Source organism: Girardinichthys multiradiatus, chromosome 21 (genome assembly GCF_021462225.1).
Source record: "Girardinichthys multiradiatus isolate DD_20200921_A chromosome 21, DD_fGirMul_XY1, whole genome shotgun sequence".
In the NCBI taxonomy this organism is placed as follows: domain Eukaryota; kingdom Metazoa; phylum Chordata; class Actinopteri; order Cyprinodontiformes; family Goodeidae; genus Girardinichthys; species Girardinichthys multiradiatus.
Genome location: NC_061813.1, coordinates 27,268,259 through 27,295,363, shown reverse-complemented (window position 1 = coordinate 27,295,363; position 27,105 = coordinate 27,268,259). Strand labels below are relative to the sequence as shown.

Here is a 27,105-nt window from a genome sequence, read left to right as displayed (position 1 = left end):
GAGTGCATTGAAGAAGCTTGGCTATTGAGTCCCTGGTGGGTCCACTGCGACAATGCAAATCAAACAGCCGCATCCCTCATGGATATTATTCATTACTGGGCTGTTGAGGAGTGTTTTGTGTTTGTGTATATGTGGTTTTACAGTCATTGAGAACTTAGCAAAGCCTGGTAGGCAGTGGCACAACACCTTTGAGCGAAACATTACACTACAGCCTCCCAGGTGTGTGAATGAGGGTGTTTTTAAGCCTGTACTGTGTTTGTGCACGTCGGCTCTGCCGCAGTCCTTGTGGTGTGACAGATGTTTGCACACTCTGCTGCTGCTGAATGAGACAGGTGACAAACCGCCCCCCCCCCCCCCCGACCCCCCATTCTGCACTACAAAAGCCATTTGTCACTATCAATGGAGAGATCGCTGTGATCAAGATTTCAATTTTTCATTTCCAGCAGCAACTCCAAGAGCTCTGTGTTAATGAGATGGCTGTTGCATAAAAAAAGTACAGCGGGACACAGCGTTGGTGGTGTAGGGGTTAAGCATGCGATCATATATAGAGGACAAAGACCTCGATGCGGCTGTCCCAGGTTTGAGTCCCGGACCTGGCAACCTTTGCCGAATGTCTCCCCCTCTCCTTGCCCTCTTTCCTGTCTACCTACTGTTGAAAAAAATTGAAAATAAAGGCCTCTAATGTTGCAAAAGAAATCTTAAAAAACAAATTGTAAAAAAAAAGTCTTCACATACCTTCAACTCTTTTACATTTTATTTTACAGCCTCGAATATCGATTTATTTATTGTGATTTTATGCATTAAAAAACATGAATATGTATGTGGGTGTTCAGGGTAGTGTCCATTGTTATGTTCACGTAGTGTGTTGCACATGGATATGGGGTTTTGCATCCCCACAGCATAATGCGACCACCACCATGTTTAACAGTGAGAATTCTGTGTTCACACTCATGCAGAGTGTTATTGTTCCACTACACAGTGTTTTGCATGTAGCTATGTAGTAGGGTTTTGCATCCCCATCAGCATGATGCAGCCAACACCGTGTTTTGTCATGAGATAGTGTGTTAACACATACCGCTTTATTTATTGGCAAAAGAAACATTGACCATTGCAGCTTCTTTTACATGTTTGCTGTACCCCCTACATGTACCAAAGTAAAGGGGGCTATGTATAAGTGCTTGCCAAACTTTTCAGATTTTAATTGGTAAAATATATTGTAAACTATATATAATTTTCCTTCCAATTTACAATTATCCACTAGTTTGTCATGGTCTGTCACATAAAATCTCAAGAAAATACAATTAAAATATGTGGATCTAACATGATAAAAATTTGAAAAGGTCAAGGAGTAAGAATACTTTTCTAAGGCGCACTGTATAACTTTAACATTACCTTATTCCTGCATCCATCTCTAGTCACCGCAGGATGACCCGGTCCAACAGTGTGACCACAGCTGTACAAGCAGACCTCGACAACCTGGCTGATGCTCCCGAGCTCCCACTGCGGCAGTGTGCCACCATGCCACGTCAGCATTCCCGCGACGCCACCACCTCCACCGTCAGCATCCAGGGCTCTGGGAACCACTACCATGCCTGTGCCGCAGATGAGTATGGTGAGGTGGGCTTTGACCCATCCATCCTGCCTCCCCCAGACCCCTGGATGGACAGCGTACCCGAGCCGGGGGCAGTAGAGACTCTGGAGGCCGTGAGCCGGTCAGTGTGCCCCCGTGATGGCCGCTGGTTCCTCAAGCTGCTGCAAGCCGAGACGGAACGTATGGAGGGCTGGTGCAGACAAATGGAGCAGGATGAGGTGGAGAATGAACTGCCTGATGAGGGTAAGTTAGATAATTTGGTGTAAATACCATATGAAGAGAGCTGTTGTACAGTAGTGTTAGATATGTTTTTTTCATTATTGGATCTCCCTAGATTTAGAGGATGCTGGTATTCATGGTATTGGACCACAATAGCTGCTTGTTCCTGTCTCAGGCCCTCTGGCCTCTACGGACATACCGTGCATACTTATCAATAGGCCACTGCTGGCCCCAGCCCCACATGTGTCCTCTAGCCTGTATAATGATCTTCCACCCAAACAAACTTCCCTCAGTACTGCTCCAAAGCAACTACTTGATTTTGAAGAAACCCAAGAGCAGCTCCCGAGTGCATGGTCATACCAGTGTGAGCAAACAAGCCCCGGGCAGGATGCCCTGTATTTATACCTGTCCTTACTGCGCAGCTTATTTCATGCCTTACTGAAAATGTCATTGCTTATGCAGCTAGTGTTTTTGGTTCCAGGCAAGAGATTCTTTCACAGAGCGCAGAGAACAGGGAGGGTGTCTCAAGGTTATATTTTCCCAGATCCCACGCTACCAGACACACACACACACACACATACACACACACACACACACACACACACACACCCTGAGGGAGCTGAATACTTAGTGCCAATTCATTACTCCCCTTCTCAGGTTCTGATTCCATAGGCAACTGTTTTCTCAGAGAGATAACATCATGCATTGCAGTGTATCATTTATTATCTCAAATATCAGCCTCCAAACCATATACTTTTATATTTGTATTGCAAGATTTTGCATCAGATCTTGACTATAGTAACATTTCTGGACATTGTAAATGTGGTATTTTAACTTTCATAGTAAATGATCTGCAATGTGGAGCAGAAATATGTAATTTTATGCAAAATTCCATTTTCCAGAATGAATGATATCCTCTAAAGCATCCATTCTTTTGTTACATTACCAATGCACCTCCCTCCTGTGAGTGGTGCAGCATGCCTGCAGTATGCAGCTCTGTGAGTAATTGCATTGTGAATTGCGTGTGCATGTGTCTGGTATGTCTGTGTGTGTGCATGCATGTGCTTCTGTCTTTTTCTGCAGTCCTAGGGAAGATCCGCAGTGCAGTGGGGAGTGCCCAGCTGCTGATGTCCCAGAAGTTTCAGCAGTTCCGGGAGCTGTGTGAGGAGAATCTGGTATGTGTCACCTCATCCTCTGCATGCCACCCCCCTCTCTTTGCCACTTTTACACTGACATCATTCTGCACAAATCATGCTGACAGGCCACACTAGCTGTCATTAACTATGCATCCAGTGTAGACATCACATCTATTCCATCTATAACATATAGAAAAGATCTTACTGAGTTTAACTGGTACCCTGATAAAGATCTTTGAATTCAGACACTTGTACATGAATAAACCGCCAAACCCTTCGTTGCATTTTCTTACGCAACAAGAAAACTAGCTGTTGGAGAGTAATTGTGAGATTATAGTACACAAAGGTTTTGTTTTTGTATTTGCCATGTTCGAGAGCTCTTAGCAAATGTATTCATACCCCTTCATATGACAACAACAAACTTTTTAATGCGATAGACCAACTCAAAGTTCAGCATTATTGTGAAGTGGATGGAGAATGATGCCCAATTGTCAGAGATTTTCACAAATAAAAATCTGAAAAGTCTTATTTGCTTTTGTATTGATCACCTTTTCATTCCGATACCCCTAAATAAAAAAAAGTGAAAGATTTACAAATAGCCTATCTATCACCAGTTATTTTGAGAAAAATAAAGGGTAGTGTAGTTGTCAAGTCACATACTGTAAAGCAGGCCATTCCCCACTTTTTACAGTATGATGCAAAGTGTCTGATAAACGCAGCCCCATTCAAATTCCAAATAATCTACCAATAGGAAAAAAATAACCAAAACTGTGTGTATAAACAGTGTCTGTTTGCATGCTTGTGTTCATGTGTATATGTCAGAACCCAAATGCACACCGGCGGCCCGTCTCCCAGGATCTGGCGGGTTTCTGGGACATGCTCCAGCTGTCCATTGAGAACATTAGCCTGAAGTTTGATGAACTCCACCAGCTCAAAGCCAACAACTGGAAACCTCTGACCCCCCCAGGAATTCAGGTGCGCACAAACGTAGCACACATGAAAGTCACAGAGCGAATTTTAAATGCCTAGCCGTAATATGAATTTGGAATGCTTCAGTAATCTTGCATGCTTGCTGCAGTCATATTGGCTTTGTTGTAGCATGCATATATGTGTTGCCTGCCTGATGCCGCTACTTGTCTTGTGTGTTTTGCTCTATCTTGTTGTTGACAGTGAGCTGCTTTTGAGAAGCCACTCTACCTGCCATGCACCGTTGGGGCCTGTCCATCTCCAATGGTCTTTTTACCTCACACAAAGGCCACCATCGTGCTCTGTTACCCCACATAAATGGCTGCCACCGTAAACCATAACCTCATCCGAGATTGCATGCTCTCACATTATACCACCTACTGCTCTGCATAACCTTAATGCAAACTAGCAGTTGTCCTGCTTGTTTACCTTCAGCCTGCCCCCGAGGAATCCCAGTTTTAAGACTGTTTGTTATTCCTGTCCAGGAGAGAAGGATGCCCCCCCCTGTGCCAAAGAAGCCCCTGAAGGGCCACCCACCTCTGGCTAGGGACCACTCACTGGAGAGCTCCGAGCGCCAACGCCTGGAGGCTCGCAAACGCCTGCTCGCTGCCAAACGTGCCGCATCGGTGCGGCAGAGCTCGGCCACTGAGAGCGCAGACAGCATCGAGATCTATATTCCCGAGGCACAGACCAGACTCTGAGACGCATAGATGCGTACACCTACACCTCTAATATTCTACACTGTCTCATAAACACTGTAGTAGCACTGAATGGTAAGGCTAGGGTGCTAACATACTGTAACCACCTTTTCTGACGACTTTCCAGATCACTGTGGGCTCACTCGCCGTGGAAGGTGTCTGAACAGGAAATGTACATTTACAGTATTTATTGAATTATTTATATATCTCCTGTCTCCCTCTTTTCCTTTTTCTCAGCTTTGATGTAGCACTCCTGTTTATCACTCATAAAGATTTGTCTAAAAAAAAAAAAGCCTCTTCCATAAAGTTGCCTGATACTACATAACAAAGAGTTCATACCTCTTGCACATTTTTACATTTTGTCACATTACAATCAGAAATTTTTACTTGTTTTACAGTGATTTTATGTTGTGCAAAAAGTAGCACAAAATAGTGCTTTTACAAAGAGCAAAAGCATTCCCATACCACGATGCTGCTACCACCTTGTTTCACAGCAAGAATAGTGTGTTCAGGGTGATGTATAGTGTCAATGTTCCACCAAGCATAGTGTGTTGCATGTGGATGTGAGGTGGGGTTTTTATCTCCACAGCATGATGCAGCCACCGCCATGTTTGCGTGTGGGATGGTGTGTTCGCAATTCTATTGCATAATGTGAAGTAAAAAGAAAATAAATAATGGTTTTACATTTCTTTACAAATAACATTCGGAAAAGTGCAACATGCATTTGTATTAATATCCTTGTCCTGCAACCTCTGCCCAGTATCAAGCCTTTTACAGCCCCTAACAGGTTTTTTTCAAGGATTTATGGGCCACAAAGTTCAGTTTTGGTCTTCATTTGGGGAGTGCAAGACTAATGGATGTCCTATCAACAGATTCCCACACCTGAGCTGTGGAATTCTGCAGCTCTTCCAGAGTTAAACTGTAATGCTATTTAACGAACCTCTGAGGCCTACAGAACTATATGTTTACTGAGATTAAATTATAATGAATTTTATTTAGGGATATCAGAGTAAAGAGGGATAAATACAAAAACACACCACACTTTCCAGATTCTTACTTGTAATACATTTGTTAAACTGTATTATTTTACATTCACCTAAATATCATATAAAACAAACGTTTGTGGTTGCAATGTGACGTTGAAAAAAGTTCAAGGCATGTGAATACTTTTGCAAGGCAGTGTATTTGACACAAACGGAATTCTGTTTAAGCTTCACTGGGTCGGATTAAATGGCTAGGTTTTTCTAGTCCATGTGAGGCAGAGAGGTTGGGACTGCGGTCCTCCTTTTGAAAGAGCCACAAAAGTAAATCTGTGTATGAGGGTCATAAGGAGTGTGTGCTTTCATTCAGATCTCAAAAGTGCTTCCTATTTTTCTAGAGCCGAAAGATTCGTGAGTGTTGGGGTAGCGACATCAACAAACCAACTGCCCTGTCTCATTTTAAACTCAGAAAAACATGTCTGTAATAAGAACACAAGTATGACGTAACATGACTCGCATGTGGACGTTTTTTTTGTCTTTTTTTTTACGTTTATTCCTACACAAGTGTTGTGTTCACACTCCTGTGTATCAGACTGAGCTAAAATACTGATATTTGGTACAATATAATGTAGTTGTACTATATTTTTTTTAAATGTCATTTTTAGCCAAGATACGTTTCTTGGAAGTATTGAGTCTAGAAAAATGGAAAGGGACTATTTCTCCTCACTGTGTGTGCATCTCTGCCTCCAAATGAAGCAATTACTGAAGGTCATACAGAAGAATCATATTTCTAATATTTTGTATTAATGTTTAATTTATTAATTGCGGAGGTGACTGCATATTGACAATGTGGTTATTATTATTAATATAATTATACACTAATAACACGGCCCTTATACTGTGTTTGGGTTTTATTTATTGACTCTTCTGCATGAAAGGCACCTGTTTTGTTTTTTTCTGTTTCTGTGATCAGCCTTAATTTCTACTACGATAGTTGAGCACAACAGCAGTCTCAGGGCAGGAGGCACGTTGCGTGAGTGCCTGACTTCACTTGAGTGTTTTAGTAAATTTAAATAAATATGAATATAATGGAAAAGTTAATTTATTGCAGTTATTTAACAAAAGATTATGTACTAGAATCATTGCGCACGGATTGATATATTTCAACCATTTATTTTTTGTAATTTTGATTAATTTATTGCAGATTTGCTATGTTATGATCATGTGATGACATACAGAGTCATAGGAGCAACTGTTGACTTGGCCGTGCTCCAGTTACCTAGGGAACACAAGGCAAAAAAGGCCATTGCTAAATAAGCTGCCTTTCAGAGTGCTGGGTAGGAGCATATTGAGGGAAAATTGAGTGGAGGGAAAACATGTTGTAGAAGCTACAAGAAGATTGTGATCCTTTTAAAAAAATCATTGGTCTTTTGAAATACTCAAATTCAAACATAAATTTGGATTTTTATTAACTATAAGGTATAACATTTAAAATTAAAGAAAGTAAATAGCTGAAATATATCACTCTCTGTGTAGTGAATCTATGAATTAATTTCACTTTCTGATGGATCTACTGAAATACACTTTTTCTATGCCAATCTATTTTTTTGGAATTCCCCTGTATGTAACCCAAAGTTCCATCTCTCATTACATATAATCCTTCTCATCAGGATTATCCCACATAAGGAAAAAGTGTTCTGCCATATTCTGAACCACTTCCCTGTTGGGAAATGTGACCCAACTTTCTTCAAGTATAACAAGGTATTTCTGACAGCTGCTTAAATGTGGAGACAATCCTGATCAGGCCTATAGTCATTTTTATTATTTTAGCTAACCGAACAGCAGGACTTCATGTGTAATTTAGTTATCCGTGTTGATCTGACAATGTTTGTGCCATTGAATAGGAGGGAATACAGTTTATCCTGCTATTTTACCTAATTAAACAGCAACCTTAAGTTTTCATTAAGGTAAAAAATAATTTGTGATAGAAGTGATCATGTAATCTTACAGACAATTTGTATTTCCTTTAGCTGATGGATGAAAGTTTACAGGATACAAATAATTGAGTCAAAGCCATTTTAGTATTTTTTTATTTCACTTTTGAACTTGTGTTTGCATTAACTTGTCTGGTAAAAGATAGGTTTTCTATTTTTGTTTATTAATATAACATATCAGTATAACCCTCCTGATATAGCAGGGAGTTAGAAACCAGAATGTTGAATTATGGGCAGCAATTCTGGCATTTCTGAAGCTTGTGATGTACATCTGCTACTCAATAAATTAAAATATCTTTAAAAAAACGTATTTTAGTAATTCAGTTTGAAAAGTGAAACTCATAGATTCATTACAAACAAAGTAATATGTATCAAGTTATTATTTCTGTTCATTTTGTTGCTTATCGCTCACAGCTAATGAAAGCTTAAAGGTTAGTTTATCAGAACACTAAATAACACCAATAAAAAATTACTTTTAATTCCTAATCCCAGGCCTACTGAAAACAATGTGCATGTATATCACAACATATGGGCCTAATACTTGGTTGGGGCGTGGAGCTGAACAGCATGTGGCTCTACTGAGGTGTTGAAGATGCCCCAGTTGCTTTAATAAGGCTTTTTAGCTCATCTGTATTGTTGGGCTTGGTATATCTATTTGTCACCTTGACAATTCTCCATAGAGTTTTCATAGGTTTTAGTTTGGGTGGGTCTCCTGTCCAGTCATGCACAGCAATACCATTGTCATTAAATATTTGAATGGGCTGTGCTTCACAATCCTCTTAAGTCAGCAGTTACCCGTGTGCTTGTGCATGTTTTTTTTTTACCCATTTATCCTTCTATTCAACTTTTGATGCAGCTTTCTTAAGTAGCCAGCTGTTTTAGCAATGAGTTGTTGTAGCTTACCCTACCCCTTTTCCACCAACGCGGTTCAGAGCCCGATTTTGAACGAGTGGCATGTGTTTCCACCAACGAAAAGAGGTTCCAGGGCGCGAACTCTTGTTTAACTCGAAGCTGCAGACAATAGAAGCAAAGAGTAAGGCAGCAAAGACGAAGAATGCACAGGATAAACAATATTTACTGAACATATGCAAATGAAAACATTGTACATACCATTGTTCTTGCACAGTCGCCATCTCCTCCTTATTAAATGTAGTTTATGGATGCTTTCTTTTTGCATTAAAAGGAACGTTGCGTGCAGATAAGCAAACTCTACTGTCTTGCCACCATGCTTTCCTCCACATTGTGTAACAACCACTGTTGAAGAGTCAAGCTTGGTTCCCAAACCTGGTGGAAACACGCATCAGTGCTCAACAAAACACAAAAAGTCGAATGAATCCGAATCACAGTTTGTATTTACTTTGCAAATAAATAATACCAAATGTCTTCTGAGCAGCACTAAAGGCAGCCCTAGTACCACCAGTTGTACAGGTACCACTATTTGAGAACCGTTTAGGGAAACCTATCTGAAATTATAGGTGTTCATTAGCTGTAAGCCAATCATTAAAATTAAGACAAATAAACACTTTAAACTTCACTGTATGTAGTAAATCTCTATGATTTCCACTTTTTGACTTGAATTATTGAAATTAAGAAACTTTTTGGTGATATTATGATTAGAGGTGCACCTGTTGTTGGTCAGATTAATATTTGTACATACATGAATGTTTCCCTATGTAAATGTAAACTAAAACACACAAATAACATATTGAGCAGATATACATTTTGTAATTCAGTTATTACACTGTTGGTGTTATGGCACATGTATAAGCTCTTATCGGCATTAAAGGAAAGAGTCATTGCTGCTGTTGTGTTTCTTTCTTCTTTCCCTGTCTCCACATGTTTTCAATTGGAATATAATTAAGCAGATTAGTAGGCCGTTTTGGGGCGTTCCCCTTCCGCAGGGGCAGATCCCTATAATTAGACGGCACTCTTGGGTTCAGTTTAGCCTTGATGCTCCCTTACACAGCACAGCTTCTGGTGTTTTGTCACTCACACATCAGTCGTGCTGAGAAGGACGCACGTTGGTCTTGGTGGTCAGAAATAGGGTTAGGTGTTTGCGCTGTGATGGTTGTGGGAGGATGTTGGCTTTGTGTGCACTCTGGGCCAAGGTCTTCTACCACCATTTGTATGGTCTAACCTGCTGCTGGGTGGTAACTACTGTGCCTGAATGTCTGCTTAAGCCTTTATTGGTGATTTTGTCCCTCATCTTAGACTTGGTCATAAACCATAAAAACTCTCATAACTGAAAATGTGACTCAAAACACTTGTGGACACTTATTTGAGGTCTTACAGGAACCAATATGTAGATTTCTAGTCTGCTACAGAAAACTAAAAACAAAAATATATTTTTCTTTATCAGTAAGCAACATCATAATTCCTCTCTAACTTGTCAATTCAGTGTTTACTGCTGTACTTTTTAAGAGTTTATATACTATCAAGTCCCTACAAGAAACACAGTTTATTTAAGAATATTTAAAATAACTAATGAATCGGAATTTTTTTAAATGTTCTGTTAAAATGTCTCAAAAATGGCTTTTTTCCCCGAACAATTTTATTAACCTTGAACCCTTCTAAAAAGGTTGAAGGCAATGCGCAACCAATGATCTTTCTGTGTTAAACATGTCGAGAATATGGATGATGTAAAGTGTAAAGAGTAACTACCTGATGCAAAAGTAAAGTAGTATAAAAATAATTGAAACACAGTTTACTTAAATCATGATATTTTGATTTGCTTGTACGGTTTGTTTGTTTTTTTAAAGTGACTTACCAGCTATTTTGACAATGTTGCTTATGCAAAGCAGGCCATATTGGACATTGATATTGACCAGGAACTGCTGACTTTCCTAGTCAGAAGTCACACTTTGGTGATTATTTAATTTTTCAGACTTCTAACTCTGACATTCTGACTTCAAAGTGTAAATCAAACACACCTATGGACAGTTGCCACAGGTAAGACACTGGCTGCTCATAACCTCTTAAATAAACTCCTCTTTAAAAAATCAAAATATGACATACTTGAGCAATCTACCTCTGGTTTCTGTGGCTTCATAATTCTTTTTTTACGTTTTAATTTCAAATTAAATTGACAATATCCTACTGAGGCCATTGAGAGAAGCTTTAGGTCTGTGGCAGGATCAGAATAACTCAGTTTTCTGCCTCTGTTGTGAGCCGTTGAGGCATCAACCCCCGCTGGCAAGAAACTGTTGACGTCTGCCATTTGCCCCGTGTTAATTTATGCAGGATTATGCTAATTCATGGGAGTTGTAAAACCCCTCACACCCAGGAATGCCTGTGGAAGAATGAGGGTGCCACATTTTTCTTTCCTCCTGTATTCCCTGCTTTTATTTACAGAACAGTCTTCTGCTTATCCTGAAGGGATGAAAATGTAATCGTCAAATTTAAATTGGATTTACAGGATAGTTAAAGGGATAGTTCAAGATATTTGAACTGAGGTTTTGTTAAAAAGATATAAGCAGTTAACAGTAGATCCCTCCCATAGCGTCTTTATTGACAATAAATCAAGATTAGTTGGTCCCAGACCAACAGAAGGCTGACTTGACTATCAAGTCAGTAGTCTTTGGTATGTTTGGGTGTTCATGACCATAACTTAACATTTATGTATTTAAAATCAGTATTATTTAATTTTCTGGACAATTGAAGTTTAAAGTTTCATTAGCTATAAGCTACAATCATCAAAATCAACACTAAATGAAGATATTAAGCAATTACTGCTTAGAACCTCTTGACAGAACCCAACTTCAAAAGTTCTATACTCTCCCTTCAAGGGATCTTAAATGATAGCAAAAAATGACAAAAAAAAACGTCCAGATGTAGAAAAAACAAAACTTTATTTGAATCCCATGTGACCACTTTTTGCCACAAACATTGCACAGTATGAAAAGAAATCACATCATTGGGCATTGTGTCACATTAACTGTACACATGATCCTATTATAAGCAAAAATGCTTGTTTTTGGTGATTTCAAAACAAAAAAAATTGTCTTTCAGGTTTTAAAACTGCAAATATGTAGTGTTTATTGTTAGTCCACTGGCCGTTGTTTTCGCTGAGTGATGGTGAGGGGTGAAGGTTCAGCCTAAGAACCTGCTACATAGGTCATCTGAAAATATCCCTTGGTATGAAGATATGATTATAAAGAAAAACAATTTATTTTAAAATAGCTAAAAGTAAATGACAAAATCATAACTATACTTATGAAAACAGTTAAACATTAACTACAGTAGTGAATACGTTTTTCATTGATGCCAAGAGCGAAGTGTAAGACACTGAGATGACCTTTTTCTGCCTTTAGTGTGCAAACGAATGAGGCAGAGCAATCAGGAACTTTGAAATGTTTTTTACCCATAAATGAGTGTGGACACGACTTATCCGAATTATCATCCAACCCTCTATTGCAATATTCAGTATAAGCCAAAGACATAAAGACAGGCAGCATTGCTTTGATAACATTTTTGGTCCCTGTGTGCAAATAAAATACACATGTAGATACATGGGCATGTATATGAAATGACAATTTACAGCCAAGGCACCTTGATACAGTTTAAAAACAAAAAACAAAAAAAAGAACATCCTCGTCATGTAGATTGGTATACCAAAAAATAGAAATGATCAGGCTTTCATGTGGGTTTGTTCTCTCTTGCGTGCAGAAAAAAAGTCACTGAACTAAGGAGTATCACATTCGAGACGCAAAGTCAGTCTCCTTGCCATCCTCTCCTTTAGGACACCAGCTGTTTGGCTTGCAGCTCCATTTCCGCAGCCCGTTTGAGGGCCACGTCTACCAGGAGCTGGAAGCCACTGAAGTCCTGTGTGAGGTCTGGAGGGGTTGGGGGAGGGGTGTTGAACAGCCCGCTGCGGGGGCTCAGGTTGCCCTCCATGCTGGTGCTGCCAAGGATGCTGGTGGTGGTGGTGGCAGCGGCAGAGAGCAGCCCTTCATCCCGGCACCGAAACATTGCTTGAGCCTGCATGGACTGCAACAGCTCGGCCGCCCTGTCGCAGTTCATTCCTGCCACTGAAGGGTGGGAGGCTGTCGGGCTGGCCTGCATGGCTGTGGTGACAGTGGTGTGACAGATGACAGAGGGCCGGTTTGGAATGAGGCCCGGAGTGGGAGATGAGGAGACTGGAGAGGACACCGAGGGGGACGTGGGCTTCCTCAGGACGTTGGGAATGCTGGGATTGAAGCTGGAGGGATGGAGGACGCGTTTGTCGCAGGCCTCCTCTGCGCCTGCAACGGGACTGCTGTGTTTCGGAGACTGGGAGCTGTCAGAGAAACTGTCACTGGCCTTGCTCCCTTTCCTGGAAATGGTGAACTGGTTGGGGTCTTTGCCATCTTTTCTCAGCATCTCCGGGAGGAGTCGCCGCCGTGCATTGATGAACCAGTTACACACCTGAAAAGACAAGCACATATGTCCTCGTAATGAGAAAGCTGTATTGTAGGACTAACTTTTTATGCCTACAAAATAAAATCTGCCACTTTTTACAAGATGCAATTGGCACCTTCTACAAGCCATATTTTTTGGAAATTTTTGGGAAATTTAAATTTAGTCCATTCAACGTTTTTAATTTGGACTTCAAAGGGATAGGTCAGGAGTTATAGAATTATTTTAGAAATTTTCGGATTATTAGCAGCTCATACCAGACCAGCAGTAAATGATGATGCATTCAATTTGTCTCATAGTTGAGCTCTTGGAGTTCCCGAGTTGAGCTCTAGTTCCAAGCCAGAAAGCCACAGGGTTTTGCTACCTCTTATGGTGCTAACTAGTATTAGCATTACAAGCCGATAATGTATTTCCCCTAATTTTCTTCAAACACTACAGGAACATGTCCACAAATAGAGGTTGTAGTGTGGTATGTGTGTGGTATGTGTGTCACACCTTTAAACATATACATACCATCTTTATTCCGAATAAATCCAGTTGATTTGCCTCAAAATCTATAGCCAACAGTAGCCCAAAAGGGGCCAAGACCAAAGCATAGTAAAACTATAAAAAAAAAAACTTCTTTGTCAAAGACATCACAGTGGTTTATGCAAACGCTATTTAATGAACCTTTGAACCATGTTCATGTTGGCATGTCTTGGGCAATTATTTGCAAATTAACCAATGATAATTTTAGGAATGAGGCATCAATGATCTTTCTGTGTAAAAGATGTCCTGAGAAGGGGCATGTAATGCATATACAGTCAGAGATACTGTCTGGTAGAGGTCTAAACTTCAGAAATTAGTCATTTGAATTAATAGTATTTTATTTATAGAGTGTTTTTACTCTGACATTTCTATCAGGAACATCATTTGTGACACACTGCCTCCAGCCTCCATTTCCAGAGTAAATAATCAGCTTCTCTGTAAATAATCAGCCAAATCAAATGTCTATAGATTAAAGTTTCGTAAAATAGCATTTGCATAAATGCCTGTCATCTTTAAAAGTGGAATTTTTTTAAGACAGTAAAGATCTGCTTTTGATCTTGACCCCTATCTGTTCCTGAGCTTTATTCTCAGGAACCATCTAATCTGGATTTACATGAACATGCCAGGAGAGTTACCTGTGGCAGGTAATATGTTAACTGCTTATGACCAAACAAAAATCCCAAACTATTCCTTTAAGTTTTGTATTTTAACAGCTTTCAATAAAAGCTAATCTTCTTTGTCACAGCACTAATGATGGTTGTCCCACCCCCCTTTTTGTTCACCCCTTTAGGCTAGTTGTAACTGGCTCAGGGAGGCCTGTAATTCTAGCTATGTAAATGACTGTGCATTGTTCCCAGACAGCTGGGATGGAACCCGGCTGGAGGGAGGGAAATTCCTGTCCAATGTCTCTCAGCCAAACCCGTAGCACTCACAGGGAGTGAGTTTACTCACGTTGCCTCATATACTTTTTATGTTGCCACGTTGAGCTGGTTTGGATGACCTTCAATTCACTGTCGACATGTTGTGTTTGCCATCTTGACAGGATATGAGTCAGTCAAGCTCACGCTCATTTCCTCTTAAGTTTTACCCTGGTGGGGTATTTTTTCACTCTCACTGTTTACTGGCAGCAATTCTTAGGTAATTTTATGTGTCTTCACTTCATACCTGCAACGTGGAGAGCTGAGTCTGCTTGGAGAGAAGGGCCTTCTCCTGCTCTGACGGGTAAGCATTGTAACGGTGCTCATACAGCCAATCCCTGAGGATCTGGACCGACTCTTTGGGTAGGTTCCCTCTCCGTTTCCTCTTCCCGTTGCTCCCGGCGCTCGAGGACAGATCCAGGGGGGTGTCAATGCTGTCCTCATCGTCCGTCTCACTCCCTGATAGCATCATGAGACCTGAAACAAGAAAAGGAGAGCACATTAGGACAGGACAGGAAAAAAGTGGAGCCTATCCAATTTTCATCAAATCCCACAGAGGCTGTCTGGGAGGCAGCTGATGTGTCAGAAGCGAGCTGTCAAGTTCAGCCATGTGATTCATATAAAGAGCGAGGGGAGGAGGGTGTGAGGAGGAAAAAGGAGGAGGGGGGAGAGATGGAAGGCGAAGGGGGGACGTCACAAAGGCTGGTCTAATGCTGTGTCGGTTAAAAAAAAAAAACCTCTGCCTTAACAAACAAGCCAATCTGTAGAGAAAGGAAACGTTTAATTCAGATTCTGGTTTTGAACAACAGCAGCAGTTCATTAAAAAAAAAAAGATAAGAAAGTTCTGCTTTCAATGTTAGTCATTGTCAAACAAGGTTTGGGGCATTTTGAATCATCACAAGAGTGGCATATCAACAATGCCACTCTCATGACTCTAAATACACCTAACCCCTTTGCTTCCAAGAATTGCTCAGCTGTCGGAGTCTTTATTCATTTATTTAATTATTTTATTTTTTTTATGTCTATCATCTTAGGTAAACAGCATGGTGGATATGGCTGTCTTGCAGTATCGGTAGTTTCTTCTCTACAAAAAGGTGGAAAACGAGGCGTTCCTCCTGTTGTCTAGTCAAATCGTGGTATGAAATTCTCACAAAATGATAATTTTTTAGTAAAAAATATTAGTGTTACACCTAAAATCTAAAAACAAATATATAACATTGTCTTTTTACTACCTTAATCCATTCATTAACTTAAGCAAAAAAGAAATAAATGCAATAGTTCGCAAATGACAATGTGATATTAATTTTGGTGCCTTTTCAGGTAGACCCTGATGTCTTAATTAGAACAATGGGTGACACAAATTTAGGATTATGTGGGCACCCAGGCTAGAGTTAGTTTTTGTGCCATACAACAAAAGTTTATTTTATGGAAGCAAATCAGAAAAGACTGATGGTTAGGTAGACAACAACTTCAAAGATTTCATGCCATGTCCATGTGATGATTTTCTATCCATGTGTGTCCTTTCTAAAAGTTTCCATATAAACATGGCTTTTTTTTTTTTTATGTCTTTAGACATAAAAAACAGACAAAATGTCGCAGTATGTATGCCAGGCCTGTAGGTGGTGACAAATAGCAGTCTTTAAGGTACACCAAAAACAAAAGATGAGGCATTTTATCTGACATTTTTTAGGTTTGAGACTTAAGTTTGTGTTTGTGGCGTTTTTCCTAATAATTTCGTATTGATATCTACTTCTCAAAACACTTTTTAACTTAAAAACGCGTATCATTTTTAGGACCACAAAACCTCTGGGTTTCTGTAAGCTCTAAACCTTATTCATGACTGGAAATATTTTCAAACAGCCAAATGTGTCTTTCTTGTTAATGATGGAAACACGTTTCAGCCTACAGCCCAGCAATACAGAGCAACAGGTTGGGGAGGGGCAATGCTGTGTTACTCTATGCAACATAGGGATCGAGAAAACTCCAGTAACTTCTGGTATCTCATTCAAATTACTTTAAACCATAAGACTGGTACATGGGAAATTTTGTTTCGACTTTGAAACGTACGTTTTAAAAACTTTATGGGAATGCAGCCCCCGCCTGACTGGCAGCAGACTGAACACACTAAATTTAAACAGAAGACTCCATTTGGAAAGAAATCCCAACTTTTAAAGCATCTTCCTAGTAGCTTGTGTGACATTTAGGCCAATATTTACACCTGAACGGCTTAGAGAGCCCAATAAGAAAAATTCTAATGACATATGAGGTTTCAGTTACACGTCTAAAGCAGTCTGCACTTCAACAAAGTAGTGGGAAGAGAAAGAAAGTTCCCAACAGGATGAGGTAATTACGTAGGCTGGAGAAGAAGGGAAAGGGGGAGGGGAGACCTGTTGCAAATCAGCGTCTCCAGACTAAACAAAAGAACCCAAGGGCTGCGTGTTTCTTTGTACCCGATTGAAAAGTTTCCACTCGCAAATAGACACTTCATGGTGAACTCCACACCTTCCTAAAAGTTACAACTAACCAGAATGATCAGAAAAGTGCTTAAACCCACGGAAGTAGCTGGTTTTGTAAGTTTAACACAAGTTGTAAGATGGTTTCTATTGTGTGTCTGCGGGAAGGAGCTGCACCACGAGGTCCACGAACAAGGCAACAGCCAACTTCCCAACAATGAGGTCAAGATGGACATTAGCCTACATTCTGATTTAAGACACTTTAACCCGTGCTTAGTGTGTTTCTGTCCCTTTAAGACAGAAAAGATACAATGTATCGATTTTTTTTTTAAAGCAAGCACGTTGTCAAAACGTCACAAACTCGTGAACACAACAATGGTGCCACCAACTTTGGTTTGTATCGTAACTGTATAACTCCGTAACACAATAAGAAATACCTACATAGTGTGGTACAAAAACAACAATCTGGCGTCTTCCTGTTAAGCTTTGTTTTCGATTTATGTCAAGACGTCCTTATAAAAACACGTAAACACTGGGATGTGCAACATAAACAAAAGTCGCATTAAAACACATGTGTATCTGATCTTAAGCGGTGGGTGAAAAACAAGCATATCGACTTCTGACACCGCGCCAGCACATGGTGGAAGAAAAGCCCCCTGTCATGTCTGGGAAGGAAACAATGGACTGCATGGTTTGCATGAGTGGAAAGATTCTGTTTAACGTTTTCTCAGGACTCGAGTTCCATTGTTTATATTTTTCCACAATTTCCTCCAAAACATCCCACCTACCTTTTTTCGTCTTCATCTCTGTTTGGAAAATGCCCACTAAATCCTCTGTTTTCCTCTGTTCAACGTGTATCACAGGAAAGAAAAAAATCCTTATTCATCAAGTTTCTTTATTAAAATTATTCTTTTTATGTTGGTCTCTCTTCTCTTGGTCCTTGTTGCGAGTCTCGATAAAAAAAGAAAAAAAAAAAAAAAAGAAAGAAGAGATGGTGGTGGGGGTTTACCTGAGACCTCTTCGTCCCTTCGGCTCTCAAAGCCCTTTTCCTCGTTGACTCAGTGTGTGTGTGTGTTTGATCCTGAAACTGGGTGACAGCTATCTTTGACAGCTGCGTGACTCAACGCACAGAGATCCTCCCACCATGTTGAGCTGTGTGGGGAAGAAAATCTCTGACATCAGCATGGCTTGTTCCACTGACATGAATGCATACGGTTTCGTAAGTCTTGAACTGCTGCAGAATTCCCCTTAAATGCATATTAACGTACACACACATTTGATGAAAAATATGCTGAGAGAGCATGTTATTTCTTGAATGAGGGCTATCGGGATGAAAACAAAACAACAGGCTGGCGGAGCACTGCGGACCTCGTGGCAGTAACTGAGTGAAACAAACACGGTCTGCTTTAAGGCAAAACATGTTTTGTGGCTTTGTCTCAAGACTTTATATTCTACTACCCCAGGCTGTGCTTTTTAAGAGAGTGTTCCTATTGTATGTATTCCCACCTTTAAAATATTTACCATTATACAATAAGGGACTCAAATTATTCCTACTACTCCACATTTCTCTTCCATTTTGGCGCGTCCTCGCAGTAGATTAATAATGCTCCTTAATAAATGAATCTCTTATCATTTCTAGTTTAAAAAACCTCAGACGTGGGTGTAGTAGTGACATATTGACCCCGCCTTGCAGCAGCTGGAGGTTATAGTGCGCCAGTCCCGGTTACTGAAGCCAAAAACAAGGACGGCGATGGGGTGGGAAGCGATCGATGCCTTCATTTGTATGCGGCGCACAACCTTGCGACAGCTGCTGTGGCATCGGCTGTTTGCATGAATTTGTTCCAAACAAATGCTCGGGTTCATCTTAGAGGTGGAAATGTCGCCCTCTAATGGTTATTTTTGTCACAGATGACAGCATGAAGAAAATCTGAGGTCCTCGGGCTCCCTCTGGTGGTTAAAATGCTGCTGTGCAACCAGAAATCAACAACAAGTTTACATGGAGAAACTGATCACATAGGCTAAAATACAAAAATAAAATATTTCATTGTAAGGCACAGATATATAACCAGCTAATTAATCTTTAACTTTTTGTAAGACTAATACAGTGCCTTGCAAACACATTAACACCCCTTACACTCTTCCAAATTGTGTCCTGCTACAAACTATATATATATATATATATATCTCATGATCTCAGACCAGCAAATGAGCACATAATTAGGAAGAGGACAAAAATGTTTACATGGTTTTCAAGAACCTTCACAAAAACAATCATAGTCTTGGGTGTATTTTTATTCAACCATCTTTAATCTGATACCTCTAATTATAATTCATTTCAACTTATTGCCTTCAGAAGTCCCTTAAATAGTCAATAGAGTCCATGTGTGTGTTGTTTAATATTAGTATAAATGTAGCTTTTCTGTGAAGGTTTGTTAGAGAACATTAGTGAACAGACAGCATCATCAAGACCAAGGAGCACAGGAAACTGGTCAGGTAGAAAGTTGTGTAGAAGTTTAGAAAAGGGTTAGGTTATACAAAATGATCCCAAGCTTTTAAGGTCAAACGTTGGACTGTTCAGTCCTTCATCTGAATATGTAAAGAATACGGCACTACTGGAAACCTACTAAGAATTAGCTGTCCAGTTAAATAGATGGGTTGGGCAAGTTGGTTGTTAATCAGAGAAACAGCAAAAGAGACCAACACTACTGTGGAGCACCTGCAGAGATCTAACACTCAGGTGGGAGAATCTTTTGACAGGACAAATAATGGGTCCTACATTTCACAACGTTTGCCTTTAAGGAAGACTGGCAAGAAGAAGGCCACTCTGCAAACATGTGGATGAAGGTGCTCTGATTAGATCTGATCAAAGCTGAAATCTCTGGCCTGCATGCAAAACACTGTGTGGCAGTAAATAAACACTACACTCCCTGGCTCCCTGAACACACCATGCCCACCGTGAAAAATGATGGTGGTGGCATATCAACAACGAAGCAAGGAAGCTGCAGTTGATGGAAAGAGATGGGGACCCTTCAACAAATTTTTCTTAATACTTGGTAGCACACTCTGTTATTTTTCATGAAGATGGTTTCTAAGTCCAGTGTATTCTACTACGTATATCCCAGGTCTTTCCTTTTCTTTCTGATCTAAATCAGCATGACACCAAGATTGCATTAAATAACGCTTCTTCAAAGATTTCATAACTATACATAAATATCGTACAGACTAATTCATTTCAGCCTTTTATTACTGAGCATATTTCCTGAACTTTCATCATATATAAGACATACATTCATCAGAATACGTAACAGCATTAATTGGAACTGCATGACTGCTATGAGGTAAAGGCTATATTAAGCAGCCACATGTCTGATAAGCTCCAGAAGCTCTAACAGTTTAGGTGGTAAATATAGGCACATGAACAAGTTTGTTATATCGAAGGCTTGTAGCCTACTGTCATTCAAGTATAAATCAAACTGAAACAACTACATAACAACAATATAAGTCATTTATACATTAATAGAATAATTATTACTTAATAATATTATTAGTGGTTTGATTAGTTTTATTTGTATTTATTTATTTATTTATTTATTAGATCTAAAAAAAATTGTGCTTTTTTAAATACCTTTTTAGAATTACCACATCTTTCTTTCTCTTTCTTTCTTTCTTTCTTTCTGCCACATGTTTCACTGTGTGTTGGTGCCTTAGAGTCATACTGTAAATAAAAAAAACTGCCTACACTCTATGGCTTGGACTAACAGCAGGGAGATAGGTCAAGTCACCTAGTGCCACAGTAAACCGGATGACAAATGTGTCCTTTCAAAATAAAAGAGTATCGTTGCATTTATGGGACCTGGGCCACTTGTTTAAGAAAACAACGTTGTCGCATTCCCGTGCCTAAAGCCTACTTGGCATAATAATAAATATAAACTCTTATTTTGTCACTTTTTAAATAACTATTTCGACTTGTGTGTTTAGACGGATCTTATATTTAGTACAATTTAATCCTGTAATTCTATTTTCCGCCATTTTTCATATTTGTTAAGCAACGATGAGAGAGATGTCTTTTATTCTTTTATAAATAAAATGTTAATAAACGGAATCTGAACAAATATTTTCTGCATGTTGGAGAAAAAAAACAACTTTCTTTGCGTTATCTGGTTCAGTGACCCATTGCTTGCATTTACTTAAATGCACCCAAAAATGATTGTTATTTCAAAGACAAACAGAAGGTACAACTCTGCCAAATACTGCCATCATGCTAGGACATACGTTTGTATTTTTGGGGAACCATTATTAATAGTATGTTTCTCCCCTTGCCTTTCTTCTTTACTTTATGCCTTAATATATAAACAAGTGACATGCACTATCCATCAAACTGATATATGAGATCATGCCATTGTTAGGGAGCCTGCTGCAGGCAGGGAGTCTATAGGTAGGGTTGCAGAGAAATGTATGGAGAAAAATTGTTTAGGTGGTGGTCTATGAGCATAAATATATTCATTTGTAATCTGTGTGAGTTGAATTTAGAACTAGTTTTTGTTAACAGTAATCTTGCACAGCATCTGATGGACACTTACCTACAAATACAAATATTTTTGCTTTGTTGTCACACTTAAATGTTTCAGATCATTAAACAAATTCTATTATCCCTAAGATAACCTGAGTAAATATAACAAGCAGTTTAAAATTATGATTCCCTTTATTAAGGGAAAGGAATGAATCCAAACCAGCATGCCCCTATATGAGAAAGTAATTATCCCCTAAACCTAATAACTAGTTTCGCAGTGCTTGGCAGGAACAACTGCCAGAAACATTTGTGATAACTAACAGTCTTTTATGACACCGTGGAGATAATTTGACTCAATTTTCGTTGCATAATTGTTTTAATTTTGCAACATTTGAGGATTTTATATTATGAATGACCTGTTTAGAGTCATGACAGCATCTTTGTATTTACGTCCAAACTTTGAATAGGCCACTCCAAAACCTTCATTTACTTTTTTTATCCATATAGGAATGGACTTAGTAGTGTATTTAATGAGGTTATCTTTGTCTGATATTAACATTTGTTTAGCGATCTGAAATATTGGGGCGTGACAAAAAGCAGAAAAAGCAAACGTCTGTATGTGGGCTGGATATAAGTACTGTCATTTGATAAGACATGTCTAAAATCAAACAATGTCCTGTAATTATTAAAATGATTTCTAAATACTAGATGTTCAAGATATGACTTAATTTAAACCACAAAGCTGCCATTTAGTGTGGTCTGTTATAAATACATATGTATTTTACTTGCACCACAGTTCATTGGGTTGTTTTAACTTCATACAATCTTTTTTGGCTAGATTAATGTAGGAGAAATCGACTGGTACTTTCAAAATGTATTTTTATTTTGAAAAATCTCAACGGGAATACTGTTTGTTTGAATCCTGCCTGGTTGTGTTTTACCAGCAGGGTCTGGTTGCAGTTTGAACTCTAAAATTAGGGAGGCACCCCATCTGCAAATGACGCAAAGAGCCAGAATTGGAGCGTGTCGTCGTCTCTGCTTGCGGCTGATAACGGGACTGGGCGCCATGGAAACGTTCCCCACAACTCCCTGCTTTTGTAGTTGCTGATGACACTGGGCCGGATTTATTTTTAGTCGCTGTTGTCATGTTTTCGTAACGGCACGGCCGCTTCGCTCGCTATAAAGGACTGCGTTTCAAACATGCAGCTGTACAGCAGCGTTCTCACACACTACCCGAGGGCTTCCAGGTCCAGGAAAGTTACTGTCACTCTGTCCCCTGCGTCCGAGCGCTCCAACGGGGCGACCCAAAGTTCCTCTGAGGTCGACGGACAACTTCGCCCAAGCACAACTTCAGCGACCAACGGCGGTGAGACAAACATGCCTGCCTTTTCCTGCTATGAAGCCTCTTCGATGAGGCCAGTTCACTTCACATCGACGGCCGAGATAATAATCCGTAGACCTGATGGAGTGGAGAGGTCTGTGACGGGAATTCCGCCTCACACCATAAAGGAGCCCAAGAACAAGCCGCAAAGAGGTGAAAATCAATTGTGCAATGGGACTGATGAGATGTTTCCTGGGAATCATGTTTTTAGGAGCAACAGTATCAATGGGACAATGAGGAATTCATACGAGGATGAATCTTCTTCCGAACCGTCTGCCTCTAGAAGGAATGGATTTGCCTCTGTGGATATGGAAGAACTATCTGCCATGGGATCATCCCGTAACGACTTTAAAAAGGAGAAGGCCTTCGAGCTGAGTGTCTTGCAGGAGTCTGCGCCGCAGAGATACCCAGAAACAAGGGACATTAACGATAAGGTCACTCGGTACCTGGCTGAGGTGGAAAGACAAAACAAGTACCTCCAGGAGAGGCACAGGTACAGGTACCACATCATTCCAGATGGCAACTGCCTGTACAGAGCCGTGTGCAAGGCCATGTACGGGGACCAGGCAAGGCACGGGGAGCTGCGGGAGCAGGCTGTGCACCACATCGCTGACCACCTGGACGAGTTCATCCCCATCATTGAAGGGGACATCGGGGAGTTCCTGATCAACGCAGCACAAGACGGTGCATGGGCCGGTTACCCGGAGCTCCTAGCCATGAGCCAAATGTTGAACGTCAATATCCACCTTACAACTGGTGGCAGCCTGGAGGGCCCCACCGTCTCCACCATGGTCCACTATCTGGGGGAGGAGGACGCCTCCAAACTGGCAATCTGGCTTAGCTGGCTCAGCAACGGTCACTATGATGTCATCTTGGACAAGCGTCTCCCCAACCCGGAGTACGAGAACTGGTGTCGACAATCACAGATGCAGAAGAAGCGGGATGAGGAGCTGGCAAAGTCAATGGCAGCCTCGCTGTCTAAGATGTACCTAGAACAAAATGGTTCTGTTTGAAATAAAGGCTGTATTACAGTGGACATATTATGTTAGAAAAATGACAGAGAAACGCTTTTCTACCTGCTTTAAATTATTTTTACAAGATTCCTACGTGAGAAAAAGTGCAGTGCACAGACTTGAGATTTTCTATGTACGAGAACTTCCAGATTAGAGTTTGAAAGGATGTACGCCTGTTTCATTGGATGGTTTTACTTACATTGACCTGAGTGATACTTTAAGTTTGAGAGTGTACTTGAAGTGTACAAACTTTATCTGCCTTTTTTTTTTGGCTGACCAGTTATATTTTTCTGAAACGCTTTGTGGAGCGGTTGCCATACATTTTAAACGGGGTTCCTATGCAGTCTGGAAAAGTCTGGGATTTGCTTTTGTCATTCTCTAGGTATGAATAAGAATAGAAAAAAAGTTTAGGAAAATATTTGATTTTTAAAAATGTTTTCCTTTTCCGATTTCTAAAGCACAAAAATCTAAAAATGCCTAATAATTGCAGTGGTTTCATATCTATATGACATTATATGTCTGTTATTTGCTTCTTCACAACTTAATTTTAATATCTTAGCCATTATTACTTAGATTTTTGACTGACTGAATGTACACTTATTCATAAAACAAAAAGGACAATTTTAAATTGAGGTTGAACCTGTGGCTGTTGATTTAGGTCTGAGTAAAATGCAGCAACACATTTGCTAATGTTTATATTTTTGACAAACCAAAATAAATGTGCCAAAGTTCACAGTCTGCTTTAAAGAATCTACATTTAGTGTGGAATACTCCAGTCCTTATTGGACAAGTCCAACATTTATAGATTTTAAAACAGAGCTCGTCAAATTTAGGGCAAACAACAAAAAAGCTGTAAAATATTGCATTCCAAATAAATCAAAAGCCGGTTTTAGCATTGTTTTGTTTCTTGATTTGCAAAACTTACAAATAATAAGATATGACAACTATGCAACCTATTTCAACACTAATATTTTGTACTCTAATGTCCAAAATGTTACTAAAGACTGCTGAAAGAAGCTGTGTATTTCAACTGGGAAAAGTATAGAATTTTAAAATGAAAAAGAATAAGAACCCTGTTTGAAATGCGCTGAAATCTAAATTGCATTTTCCCACTTTTATGTATTTTGTGAAATCTGTTTTCTCTCTTTTGCACAGAAGTTCCAACTAGGCATGGGCCAGTATTTGATTCTCACCGTATTTTATCTACAGTAGCACAGCGTTAACACAAAAAAGTAAAATATAATAATTTTATATCATTAAAGCATTCCCACTGCTGCTTAAGTAATATATTATTAAAGGTATTATGTTTTATTCATTTTTGTCGTTATTTTGATCTTGATACATAGACATAAGTGAAAATATAAATAACACCAACTCAGTTTGGCGGTAGCTTTCAAGCAAACATGCAGCACCTTAATAAGAGGGACGGGTGCCACTTTTTTTGTTTTTAAATCATGATTATGTTTTTTTTTCTTGTTTTGCTTTTTGTATCTGAAACATTTCTAAACTGCTGAAATTCTTTTTCTGTAAGGCAAGTATAAAGTGTAGTAGCTTTCTTTCAGTCAGCTCATCAACAGGTCGGGGAGGGGTTGAGTTGTGCTACTTTATGCTCCACACAACTGGAGAAAATTCCAGTCACTCCAGCACTTTATCTGGCATCTCATTAAAACGACTACAAACTGTAGGAATGTAAAATGGTAAATTTAGGAGGTTGTGAAACCAATTTTTAAAAAATCTTGCAATACCTTTATATTTGGTCCATGCCTAGTTCCAACACAATTGTTGAGTTTTTATTGGTATCCTGTTAATTATTAGAGTTTTTTTTTTTATCAGTTTCATTTGCTTTAATTTTTCTGGATTATTTCTGAATAAAATTAAAAAAAAATGACCTTACATTTACCTGGTTTTTATCTACAAATGAATATTTCATACTTTTTTTTTCAACTTAATTTTATTTATATAACCTTCAAATGATTGCATTTGAACCACACTGCTGAAACTATATATACCCACCATTTGATTAGACACTTTTTAGTAAAAAAAAAAAAACGTTGGCTACACTGTAAAAAAATAATTCAGAAAAAATATAAATGGAAAATTCAGTATTTGTGAAATAATTGTTCTTTAAGTGAATGAAATACTGTATAAAATTGTTGAAAGGGTTGATTGGTAGGGCACTGCACAAATCTTTTCTGAAAAAGTGGCAAAAAGAAAGCCATAAGAAGGCCTGTTTGTAGTTTGCCACATGTCATAGGGGACAAGACATCAGAGGCCTAAATTTAACTTTTTAGGCCTACGTGCAAAGCGGATTGTGGCATAAAATTAAAACAGAACATTACTCCTAACACACAGAATTGTGGTGGCAGCAACATGCCAAGGGGATGTTTTAACAGAATGGATGGGAAGATAGATGGAGCTAAAAACAGATCAATCCTGGAAGCAAATCTATTAGGGACTGCAAAAGACTTGAAACTGGGGTAGATGTTCACTTACTAGCTGCACAACGATCCAAACTATGCAGTCAGTTTTAATACACTGGTTTTGGTCAAAGGATAGTTGTTTGTTAGAATGGCCTAGTCACAGTAAAGCTCTAAATCCAATTGGAAATCTTTGGCAAAATTAGAAAATTATTGTTTACAAATGAACCAATTTCAATCGGATCGAGCTTGAACTAATTTAATTTGAAGAACTGGCAAAAATCTCATTCTCTAGATATGCAAACCTGATTGCAGCAAAATGTGTTTATGCAAAGAGTTGACTCAGGGGGCAGAACAAAATGCGTGCCACACAGATTTGTATTTGTAAAAGCAAAGAGTTTTGCTTCCACTTCAGTTAAGTACTACTCTGTGTTGGTCTATCACATAAAATCTAAATATAATTTACTAAAGTTTGTGGTTGTAACATGACATATGTGAAAAAAGGGATGTAAATATTTGTGCAAGGGATTGTATATGATAAGTCCAGGGATTTGTGAAGAGAAATAAATGATGGAGCTGGAGGTATCAACCTTTGCCACAGTAGTAGAAGGATATTCCCTAATGAAAAAAGAAGGGGAGTAGTCTGTACCCATAAATCTTATGACTAAATGAGGATTTTCAATGGGAAAACCCGCAGGAGAACAACTTTTAAAAGAGCAAAAAAAAAAACCTCACTGTCTTACTGCAACACATTCCAATCTATTTTTACAAGGTTCCTGAATGTGTTTCCAGAAATACCTTCATTATGGTTTGTTTCAGTAAATTATTTAAAGTGCAGGAAACGACCCTTGATTTTTTTTTTTGTTGCCTTTAACAAAACTATCACAATACCAGGAATAGGTCAAGAA

The 27,105-nt window shown here is 39.3% G+C and overlaps 3 protein-coding genes across 5 annotated transcripts in view; 2 read left to right on the top strand and 1 right to left on the bottom strand.

The window, feature by feature from the left end:
* The window catches only part of dlgap1b (discs, large (Drosophila) homolog-associated protein 1b), a 157,809-nt gene extending 148,427 nt beyond the window's left edge, over positions 1-9,382 (top strand). The window contains exons 9-12 of one of the 2 annotated variants that reach the window (XM_047349694.1): positions 1,416-1,834; positions 2,894-2,985; positions 3,769-3,921; positions 4,398-9,382. In XM_047349694.1, coding sequence (XP_047205650.1) covers positions 1,416-1,834; positions 2,894-2,985; positions 3,769-3,921; positions 4,398-4,613 — 880 coding nt within the window. In that variant the 3' untranslated portion in view covers positions 4,614-9,382. Of the gene's footprint in view, positions 1-1,415; positions 1,835-2,893; positions 2,986-3,768; positions 3,922-4,116 lie in introns of both variants that reach the window. The other variant, XM_047349695.1, reaches the window with a different exon arrangement.
* Positions 9,383-11,413: 2,031 nt separating this feature from the next.
* tgif1 (TGFB-induced factor homeobox 1) lies at positions 11,414-18,284 on the bottom strand. Of its 2 annotated transcripts, none has more exons than XM_047350607.1 (3): positions 17,886-18,284; positions 14,671-14,900; positions 11,414-12,987 (listed from the first exon to the last, which is right to left on the bottom strand). In XM_047350607.1, exons 2-3 carry the CDS (start codon positions 14,893-14,895, stop codon positions 12,319-12,321), a joined length of 894 nt encoding a protein of 297 aa, XP_047206563.1. In that variant the 5' UTR covers positions 14,896-14,900; positions 17,886-18,284; the 3' UTR covers positions 11,414-12,318. The 2 variants fall into 2 exon arrangements, with proteins under 2 accessions (XP_047206563.1, XP_047206562.1); XM_047350606.1 differs by having other exon boundaries at positions 17,665-18,274.
* Positions 18,285-22,304: 4,020 nt separating this feature from the next.
* LOC124857684 (OTU domain-containing protein 1) lies at positions 22,305-25,673 on the top strand. The gene has a single exon (XM_047349057.1). The coding sequence runs from the start codon at positions 22,587-22,589 to the stop codon at positions 23,778-23,780; it is 1,194 nt and encodes a 397-aa protein (XP_047205013.1). The 5' UTR covers positions 22,305-22,586; the 3' UTR covers positions 23,781-25,673.
* Positions 25,674-27,105: the final 1,432 nt, after the last annotated feature.

Coding starts and splice junctions, on each gene's coding strand:
- LOC124857684 (XM_047349057.1), top strand. CDS start 22,587: ATGCAGCTGTACAGCAGCGTTCTCACACACTACCCGAGGGCTTCCAGG.
- tgif1 (XM_047350606.1), bottom strand. Junction 12,988..14,670: donor CTCAGCTCTCCACGTTGCAG/GTATGAAGTGAA, acceptor TTGTCTTTTCAG/GTGTGTAACTGGTTCATCAA.